The sequence below is a fragment of the Eleutherodactylus coqui genome, chromosome 4, assembly GCF_035609145.1.
Source record: "Eleutherodactylus coqui strain aEleCoq1 chromosome 4, aEleCoq1.hap1, whole genome shotgun sequence".
NCBI classification, from domain to species: Eukaryota; Metazoa; Chordata; class Amphibia; order Anura; family Eleutherodactylidae; genus Eleutherodactylus; species Eleutherodactylus coqui.
In genome coordinates this window covers 145151368-145161985 of record NC_089840.1, presented here as the reverse complement: position 1 = coordinate 145161985, position 10618 = coordinate 145151368, and the positions used below count along the sequence as shown (strand labels likewise).

General features: G+C 40.1%; 1 protein-coding gene across 1 annotated transcript; it reads left to right on the top strand.

The window, feature by feature from the left end:
* The first annotated feature begins 805 nt into the window (after positions 1–805).
* On the top strand, positions 806–7852 carry GPR37L1 (G protein-coupled receptor 37 like 1). Its single transcript, XM_066600238.1, has 2 exons — positions 806–1475; positions 3883–7852. Exons 1-2 carry the CDS (start codon positions 900–902, stop codon positions 4651–4653), a joined length of 1347 nt encoding a protein of 448 aa, XP_066456335.1. The 5' UTR covers positions 806–899; the 3' UTR covers positions 4654–7852.
* Positions 7853–10618: the final 2766 nt, after the last annotated feature.

Below are 10618 nucleotides of genomic sequence, written 5' to 3'. Positions count from 1 at the left end.
TACGGGACAGTAGTGTTTCTACCCCTATTCTGAGATAATAGTCCAAAAAGCAAAATACAGGAGTACATAACCCCTCAAAGCCTGTAAATAATGGGCAATATTCCCTTCATACATTTATGAACCTTGAGGAGGACATATAGATGAAAATTTGTAGGTCCTTCACTAATAACCCACTCAAAATTGGGCATAATCCTTTCCCAATAAATGTGAGTTGTGTGTATATTGGTTTCAGGGACGAGAGTTTAATGCTAGATGAGGAATTGATAGTATTTAGCATGACGTAGCAGTTGGCCCTGCTGCTGCAGATAGATAAATGGTATGTCCTCCTCTGTTCCACGATGCGAGCCAACCCATATTGTTGTAGTTTTTGCATCTCTTTCTGTGATTCTTGCATCTGGTAAATTAATGACATCATACTTTCAAAACCTTCATTATGCCGAAACAAACATGGATTGTTTGCCCCAGCAACTAGTACACTGCATTACTCTTCACATGACATTTTGTTTTCATTAGTATCTCGCTTGGATGCTGCTGTGTTACGGGAACACGTTGCTATAAAATGTTTATTTAAATATTCTGTATACTGTTTATAACTTTTAAAAAACACAGTTGTAGCTAAAATGCATCTCGCTGTGGGTTACAAGCAACTAATTTATAGTCACGCCACTAGGAGGTGCCAGAGAGCAGAAAGTCGAGGCTGGTACACAATGTATGTAGAAAGGGAATGAGCAAAGTGTCTGGCACAGCATCAGGTCATGTGGGAAAGACATTGTGAAGCATTCACAGAGGGATAAGTGCTTCTTTGTGTTGCTCTATAGAGTTTCTCTCCGTAGTATCTCCGCTTTATCTCAGCCCTCTCCTCTCTGCTGTAAAGAAGGGTATTTTTGTTTTTTGCAAGTATGAAACTTTCAAAAGTTTTATTTGATTCCTTTCTGTTTCTTCTGTTTTTTCATTTATCAAACATCAAGACCAGCGCTTGTAATGAAGAATCCAGACACACAGCTGCAGTACAGAGCGTTAAGCATGCCGCTGCCAAACCTCGAGTCAGGAGAGGGTCACAGGGAGAAGGATCCAAAAAAGATGCTGGCAATTTAGGATACCCAAGGCTTATCTATTCACCAACCACTGGATTACCTAATGTGAATCAGATGCAAAATGACTCCTCACAGTCGCCCACCTGGGGGCCAAAGCTGAAAAACTCACTGTATCCTTTGAGTGAGAACTCACTCAGTGCTTATGGAGTGCTTCTGCTATCACTAGTGGTATTTGCTGTGGGCATTGTTGGCAACCTGTCCATCATGTGCATTGTGTGGCATAGCATGTCGATGAAGAGTGCCTGGGATTCCATCCTGGCTGGTGTTGCCTTGTGGGATTTTCTGCTTCTCTTCTTCTGTTTGCCTGTAGTTGTCTTCCAAGAAATCACGCATCGGAGACTTTTGGGGGTCCTCTCCTGCCGCATTGTACCATACATGGAGGTGAGCATTTTTCTCCAACATTTATGTATATGCAAATAGAAAATCCAATACAACAAAAGCAATTTGAAGCGAGACTACTGCCGAAACATTTTATTCCTAAATGGAGCAACTTTACAGTTTCCCATTCTGTCTATAATCACTTGAATAAATGTTCGCATTGCTTTATAATAAAAGATGTTAATAAATCTCATGTTAAACGCTGGGATCATGATAAGGTTAAGAAGTACAAATTAATTTCAGACAAATCAAATCTGGATTTTCATTACCTGAAACTGATTGTTGTCCCTAGACCTAGAGATATAGATTTATTATTGGTGCCTCTAAGCAATTCTTACCCCCCTACAGTTTAGGACGAGCTTTGTTAGTTCTGCAGGACATTACAGTTTTAAAAAAGCAGAGTTGTTTTACTTTAAACAACTGTAGATCTGGTTCTATCAGTGCTACTGAAATGCTTTTAGTATCATTTTAAAGCCTTAGTTTTAAAATGACACAAAAAGCATCTCAGTAGCACTTACAGTACTGGAGCTACAGCCGTTTGAAGTGGGGTCGGATATATTGAATTGACAGCAGTCACTTTTCTATCAGTGTGTCGGAGCAGCAAGCAGCAGAGAAGACTTGTGATTCCCCTGTCTCTCCCCCTGTCCTAGGGAAGAGTAGTAAAATGCTTGCTAATGTTATCACCCTCCCATCAATCAGAGTATATTTACTCTCTGATTGTTACATATGGGGATCTTTTTTCCAAGAAAAGGAGCGAAATGAGGGCTTGCTTATCTAATCACTCCTCTACACTGTTTAGCCTTGCAATTGCCACAGTCATTGCTGCCCAAGTCATCTAAATATTTTTACAGAACAAAATTGTAAAAACTTTTTTTTTCGCTTACACAAGGCTTTAGATATTTAAAACAAAAAAACCCGCACAAAATAGGTAACACCACTTCCATAACTTCTCTAAAATATTACATTATTTATCCAGTATGGTAAATTCTGTAAAAAAAAAAAAAAAGCTAAGCAAGGTAGCCATTTTCTGTTAATCTTGCTTCACTAAAATAGGAATAAAAATAATTAAAAAGTCGTTTACACCTCAAAATGGTGCCAGTAAAAACTACAAGGCATCCCACAAAATAGAGGTCTGTTAACAGAAAAATAAAAATGCTCTTGTCCTGGATTATAGTGACACACAAAGTCTTTTCTGTAAAAAAAAAGTGTTTATACTGTGCAAAAGTAGTAAAACACAAAAAACATTTGTAAAGTTGATGTTGTCATAATTGTAATGACCTCTGGAGTAAAGTTACGGTAACCTAATATTTATACCACATGGTGATCTCCATTGCAATAAATCCCATAAACCAATGGTGAAATAGTTTTTTCTTACATTGCCCCAATCAAAAACATTAATAAAAGTTAGGCAAAATTAGTTCTTCTACAAACTGGAACTTATCCTGCAAAATACAAGGTATCATACAGCTGACAAAACAAAAAACTTCCAACTGCTAGAACACAAAAGAGGGTATGATTTACTGGTCCCTATGGCTAAAAATGAATGATGTCAGTAAAGCATTAAAAATGCACTTTAAAACGACTGAATTCTGCATCAAATACATTTACATGACACAAATTTGAAATTTACAATAAAAAAGTGACAATTTTGGGAGGTTTTTCCAATTTTAATGTGCCTGTTTGGGGGATAATAATTTAGCATTATTTCCCTAGTAATTACTATGAAGTGATTTAAAGGGAACCTGTCACCACATTCATGGTACCCAAACCACGTGCGGCAATAAACCCCGGACAGGTATGCTCATTGCACCCATGTATGTTTTATTCTGAAACACTGCAGCATTTCAGAATAAATATACTTTGAAGTCCAACTTGGAACAGAGTTCAGAGTCACAGGGGCGGGCTGTGCTGGGCCTCTTCCCACCCGCATCCTGTAGAGGGACAGCTCTGTCCCTGCTTACAGAAGAGGTGCTCCAATTTAAGTCAAACTTCAAAGTTTGTTTATTCTAAAACATTTCAGCAATTCAGAATTAACTATATATGGGTGCAATGGGCATACCTGTTCCAGGTTCATTGTTGCTCATGGTGACAGGTTCCCTTTAACCCCTTAACGACTGGCCATAGGTCTTTTGACGGTAACCATTAAGGAGCTTTATTCTGGTGCAGGTCTCCCGTGCCAGAGAGAGTGGGTGCTTGGCACCTGCTCTAACAGCGAGGACTGAAGAAACCTTCGATCCCTGCTCAATGTCTTGATATCTAGACTCTTGTATGAAGTTTTACTTCTCTGCCTGCTGTTTATGGGATGTGGAGTGCCTATAGGCCGGGTAATGGCAGAAATTTTGAATATACTGAAAACAATCAACTATTCATGCTTGAAAATTGTTTATTTTGTGTTTCCCTTTTGGCATAGGTTTCTTCCCTTGGCGTTACAACATTCTCCCTGTGTGCACTGGGCATAGATCGCTTCCAGTCAATAACTTCATCCCAGTTATCTCCAAGACCAGTGGAGCAATGCCAGTCCATCCTGGGAAAGGTTTCGGTTATCTGGATTGGATCCTTGACTCTTGCTCTCCCCGAAATCCTTTTGTGGCAGCTGAACCAGGAACGCTCTCCAGTATCAGGGTTAATCAGTGACTTCTGTGTGATGCATCCCTCTCCTGATCAGCTTCCAGTTCTACACTCCTTAGTTCTGACATACAAACATGCCCGTATGTGGTGGTTCCTTGGCTGCTACTTCTGTCTACCCCTCCTTTTTACTATGACATCGCTACTGGTGACTCTGCGAATTGTTGGAAACACAAAGAACATGAAAAATAGCCAGTGTCAACGTCAGCTGAGCTGGATAGTGGCAGGTCTAGCTATTGTATATGGAGTTTGCATCCTCCCTGAAAATATCACAAATATCTTGGTGGCCTATACCAGTCTGGATCTCCCGGAGAATCTTTTGACACTTATCACTCAGTTTTTCTTATTCCTGAAGTCTGCAGTAACACCCGTTCTCCTCTTATGTACCTCTAAACCACTAGGACAGGCGTTCTTGGATTGTTGCTGCTGTTGCTGCGATGATGAGGGTAAAACAAGTGCTGCAAGTGACGATGCCGACAACAGTACAAAACTGGAACCGCTTCACCCCCCATACAGTGGAAATGATGCAGCACTACAGCTGGGCACACCGTGCTAAATAGAAGAAAATGAACACAAATCACATAGATACCGGTAGTGATCCCATCCTCATAACCTAACAAAAAGGGAGAATGTAGTACATGGCAAATAGAGGACAACTGGAGTAAAACTCTGAATGTTTGAGGTGAAAAGAATAGATCAAACTGAATGGATTAAAAGGTGAAGTGCAATGTTAGTGCTGGACAGATCAGACCAAACATCACAAAGTAGGGACTGCTAGAGAGCAAACCGCTTAAAAACACCCCATTAAAGAGCAAAAATTTCTGTAACTAAATATCTGTTTCAGACATGTGAACCGCGTTGTTTCTGTAACGAGCACTGAACTATCTGCAAACACTATTCGGATGAAACAACAGACAGAAACTTCTGCAACACTTCGGCTACATGTGAATACACAGAAAACGTCTCTTCACTTTACATTTAGGACAGTTCTCTTGCCCAAAGTATTAAATAGATGTGGAAGTGCTATGTAATATACCGTTACATCACATGTATGTACACAGCTGCCCTATGGACAGTACAGCGGCCAGGCTGGATAAGTACTGAGAGAGAAACAAAGCATATCATTGTCGACTAATACATTCAGTAAGAAATACATTCAGCTCAAGCCAAATGTCAAAATGCATAAAAAAATTGCAAATTCTGGGTATTCTGGTCTTTGCATTTGTTGCTGTAACTTTAAATGAAAGAGTCTTCCTAAAGGCCCGCTGCCATTCAGAAGCCTCTGCTCACCTAATGATCTTCAGAAAGCAGCGCTCTTGGCATAAACATGTGCTTAGGTACTGATAGAAATGTGAAGTGAACTCCATTATTGAGATCTTTACAAGGTTACAAAAGAACAAGGTAAAATAACTATGACCAATGTCGTTTTGGCCTCATTGACACATGCTTGTAGTAGTTCTGCATTTACAAGCTCCTCACCTTCTTAATACTAGGGGTATTTTCTTAGTGACCAGACCCCTGTTAGTTAAATAGCTCTGACTTATTTTTTTAGCTCTCAAAATGTATTTCTTCATTATTTAGTGCCCCAGAAAAGTGCACAGCATATAGTGTCATGGAGAACAGTATAGTGCCCTACATAAAGTGCCACTGAAAACAGCATAGCATAGTGCTTTATATATAGTGCCAGTGAGAGCTGTATAATGCCTTACATATAGTGTGACTGAGAACAGTATAGTGCCTTACATATAGTGTCACTGAAAACTGTATGCCTTACATATAGTGTCACTGACAACAGTGTAGTGCCCTACATAAAGTGCCACTGAAAACAGCATAGCATAGTGCTTTATATATAGTGCCAGTGAGAGCTGTATAATGCCTTACATATAGTGTCACTGAGAACAGTATAATGCCTTACATATAGTGTTACTGAGAATGCTGTAGTATAGTGCCTTACATATAATGTCATGGAGAACAGTATAATGCCTTTCATATAGTGTCACTGACAACACTGTAGTGCCTTACATATAGTGTCACTGAGAACGGTGTAGTATAGTGCCTTACATATAGTGTTACTGAGAATGCTGTAGTATAGTGCCTTAAATATAGTGTCACTGAGAACTGTATAATGCCTTACATATAGTGTCACTGAGAACGGTGTAGTATAGTGCCTTACATATAGTGCCACTGAGAACGGTGTAGTATAGTGCCTTAAATATAGTGTCACTGAGAACAGTATAATGCCTTACATATAGTGTCATGGAGAACAGTGTAATGCCTTACATATAGTGTCATGGAGAACAGTGTAATGCCTTACATATAGTGTCACTGACAACAGTATAGTGCCTTACATATAGTACCACTGAGAACTGTATAATGCCTTACATATAGTATCATGGAGAACAGTATAGTGCCCTACATAAAGTGCCACTGAAAACAGCATAGCATACTGCTTTATATATAGTGCCAGTGAGAACTGTATAGTGCCTTACATATAGTGTGACTGAGAACAGTATAGTGCCTTACATATAGTGTTACTGAGAACTGTATAGTGCCTTACATATAGTGTCACTGAGAACAGTATAATGCCTTACATATAGTGTTACTGAGAATGCTGTAGTATAGTGCCTTACATATAATGTCATGGAGAACAGTATAATGCCTTACATATAGTGTCACTGACAACACTGTAGTGCCTTACATATAGTGTCACTGAGAACGGTATAGTATAGTGCCTTACATATAGTGTCACGGAGAACTGTATAATGCCTTACATATAGTGTCATTGAGAACAGTATAGTATAGTGCATTAAATATAGTGTCACTGAGAACGGTATAGTTTAGTATAGTGCATTAAATTTAGTGTCACTAGGAAAAGTTTAGTATAGTGACTTACATATAGACAGCCTGAACTGCTTGCATCACAACCATGCACTCTGTGTACATAAGCCCTGTGATGTTCTGTTGTCAGTGTATACATGTCAGTGAGAAAAAAGCCATCAGCAAATAATCTAGAACTCCTCATCTGTAACTCATTATAGAAGTTAATGCTGACAGCCATATTCAGGGTTGGTGTAGTGGTAGTGTATTTCAATTTGGAAAGGATACCACTATATATGGCAGTATACCCAGGCGAGCGCATTCAGAGTGTGAGCACAGAACCTGGAAGTTATACAATGCAAACTATGTCACCTAATACGGAACATTTTTGCATTCTGTACAGTGCTTATTCTGGTTGTATATTGTACATGTTCCTAAACAGCAGGTTCAGATATGGCACTTTTTCCAGATTATGGTCATGAATCAGCTGTAAAGATGCAGCAAAGTGCAAAATTCCCTGTACTAATTCCCAACAGTTCCACAGCATAATGCGCGTGCCGTAGATCTTCAAATCCGCAGCATACGCTGACATTTGGGCCACTTACGCATGTAACAGGTTTTGGAAACCCCATTTAGATGTAATGTACTGTAAATTGTCATAGATTTTCAGTGCGGAATCTACACCAAAAAATCCACTCCCCATCCACAACGTCTGAACGTGGCCTCATTGAAGAGGACCAAATTCCCTTAGCTGCAACCTTCTAGGTAGCGGAAAGCTCTGATGGTAAAACAACAAATTCTACTAACTACAATGTATCAAACACGGCTTTGTTTTTATGCTCCTGATTTTGGACAATGCCGGCCTAACTGATACATTGATTTAAGCGTATATTGTATTTCATGGTGTTTATCTGTATTTATTAAAAACTGGCCTTCCACTTTCTGTGTTTCCTTTCATGGGTTCACCTGACATTTTTGGCAACAAATCTGCGGAGAAACCATGTAGCCCAAATATGAAAATAAGTTATAAATAAACTTGTATTGTATGGACTATGGACGTGTGAACATTTTGTGATTAGCCATTTTTTTTGTATGTAATTAACTAATTGAGAAAGCTGTAGCACTGGAGCAACTACTGATCGACTAACTACAATGTTTCCGTTTACATATACTGAAATATGAAGTAAAACACACAGATAGCTCTACTCATTGCCTGCAGTACCATAATACATGTAAATCTGCTCCTTTGTTCAGCCCTTCTCTTTGCTCAGACTACAGGACTATTTGTCTATTCCAGATTGCAATCAGGTCTCCATGTATTAGACCCAGATAAAAGGTTATTCTGTGGAATAAAGTCCTCCTGCTGGTCCGAGGCGGCCTCGGCTGTTCTTCTGTATTGTCAATGAGAAAGGTCTCTTTGTCTCCTTTTGGCTGTGTGGGAGTGGGGAACAGTTACTGTTGTGAAGACAGAAGCATGGAGACGCGGATGTCACTATGGAAACCAGACCCTTAACGGCTACGAAGAAACATTTACATGTCCTGATTGAGAAAACAAAGAGGAAAAAGGAACTACAGTCATTACTTTACTCTGACATAATCAGGGATTCTCCAGGAAGGCTGTGGGACACAAACCCATGAGGCTGCTTTATGGCCAGTTATGTCCGCAGTGACGGAGTTTTATCAAAACTATTGAAAAAGAAAAGTGAGTGGCACATAACAACCAATGGGATTCTTAGTCTCATGTTTAGAGGTCCTTTGCTAAATAAAGTACAGGATAAGAATGAGTAAGCAATACCCAGCGCTCCATGGAATAGGACCATATATTGCAGAGGTAGAAGTTAGGAAAACTAACTTACTTTGCAGGAGGATCTCAGTTGAGAACATCCCCTAATCTTGCTTGGCAATTTACCAAAATGGTGTTACCCAGGGCTTGGAATAAACGATCCACCGGAGGCAAGGTATCCAGGGTTTATTCATAAAGCATTATATGGGCTTAACAATATTACTTTGTTATAAAAATATTAAACTGGAAATAAGTAGTTATAGAAAGTGTGCAACGCGTTTTGGAGGATGATTTTAAGACAACACGAGTTCTAGGCGCAGTTTCTTTCCTGGACCTTTTAAGTAATTTTATCTTCTATATTACATATAATTTAACCCTTTCCAATCCACTGCCTGACGACATTCTGTTTGAAGGCTGTACAGCTCTGATGTCGGAAGACATCCGGCAGGGTATTCTTACTGTATATTACTGGCCACTCTGTTGTCAGGGGCTTCTCCAGCATGTAACATACTGCAGTACTGGCTCTAGTCAGAAGATGGCGCCATTACATAATGCCAGAAAGAGAAAGCCCCCTAGGAAACCCTGAATTTCCTGTATTGTATCCTGAAGTATAATTTTTAAGGCGTGAAGTTACCTCCCCAGAGTACCTTATGTAATCGTATTTAATTATTTATTTTTGTAATTTTACAATCTGTAGCCATATATAGTTTTCATTGTAAAACTTTACTTATTTTACATCATATCCGGTCGCCGGAGTGCATTAATGCCTCCGACCCTTTGGAGCACAAGGGCATGTGTTCCAGAGAGTGTTTCTAAGCTTGGACAAATTACGCCATTCAGAGCGCACAATGTTGGTAAACGCTAGTCTTCGCAGTCTTTTTGTGCACCAAAACAACCGCAAAAGCGGGAAATTGCAAATTTCTGATGTCTTAATTTAGAAATATATCACCTGGCTGGACATTTTGTTATGTACTCGAGAAAGGTGGAAGAGTCATCCTCCGAAACACGTTGCACACTTTTTTAATGCTATTTATTTACAGTTTCTTATTTTTCTATTGAACTGATATTGTTAAGCTCATATATTACTTTATGAATAAACCCTGGATACCTTACCTCCGGTGGATGGTTTATTCCAAGCTCAGGTTAACACCAATGTCATACATCGCCAACCGGAATGAGGGGATGTTCTAAACTGAGACACCCCTGTAAAGTAAGGGAATTTTCCTAACGTCTACTCTCAGCAATGTATGGTCCTAGTCCCTGCAGTGCTGGGTATTGTTTACTCATTTTTATCATGTACTTCACGTTTCCGAGATCTGTATCGGGATTATATTGATGCTCTCCTCCTTTGGATGCCCGTATGACCAGTAACCACTGGATAATTGGGGACTTCAGGTGTGACACACTAAAGGTGGCCCAGCCACGCCAGGTAACTCACCTCTGCATTACCTGTATATTTGGAATTTCTCAACCTTCCTACCTCAGAAGCACTGCCCTTGTTTATTATCTCTTTGCTTAAAGGGGTTGTCCCGCGGCAGCAAGTGGGTCTATACACTTCTGTATGGCCATATTAATGCACTTTGTAATGTACATTGTGCATTAATTATGAGCCATACAGAAGTTATAAGACGTTTTTCACTTACCTGCTCCGTTGCTAGCGTCCTCGTTTCCATGGAGCCGACTAATTTTCGCCATCTAATGGCCAAATTAGCCGCGCTTGCGCAGTCCGGGTCTTCTTCTTTTCTCAATGGGGCCGCTCATGCAGGATGCCGGCTCCGTGTAGCTCCGCCCCGTCACGTGCCGATTCCAGCCAATCAGGAGGCTGGAATCGGCAATGGACCGCACAGAAGCCCTGCGGACCACCGAGGGAGAGGATCCCGGCGGCCATCTTCAGCAGGTAAGTAAGAAGTCACCGGAGCGC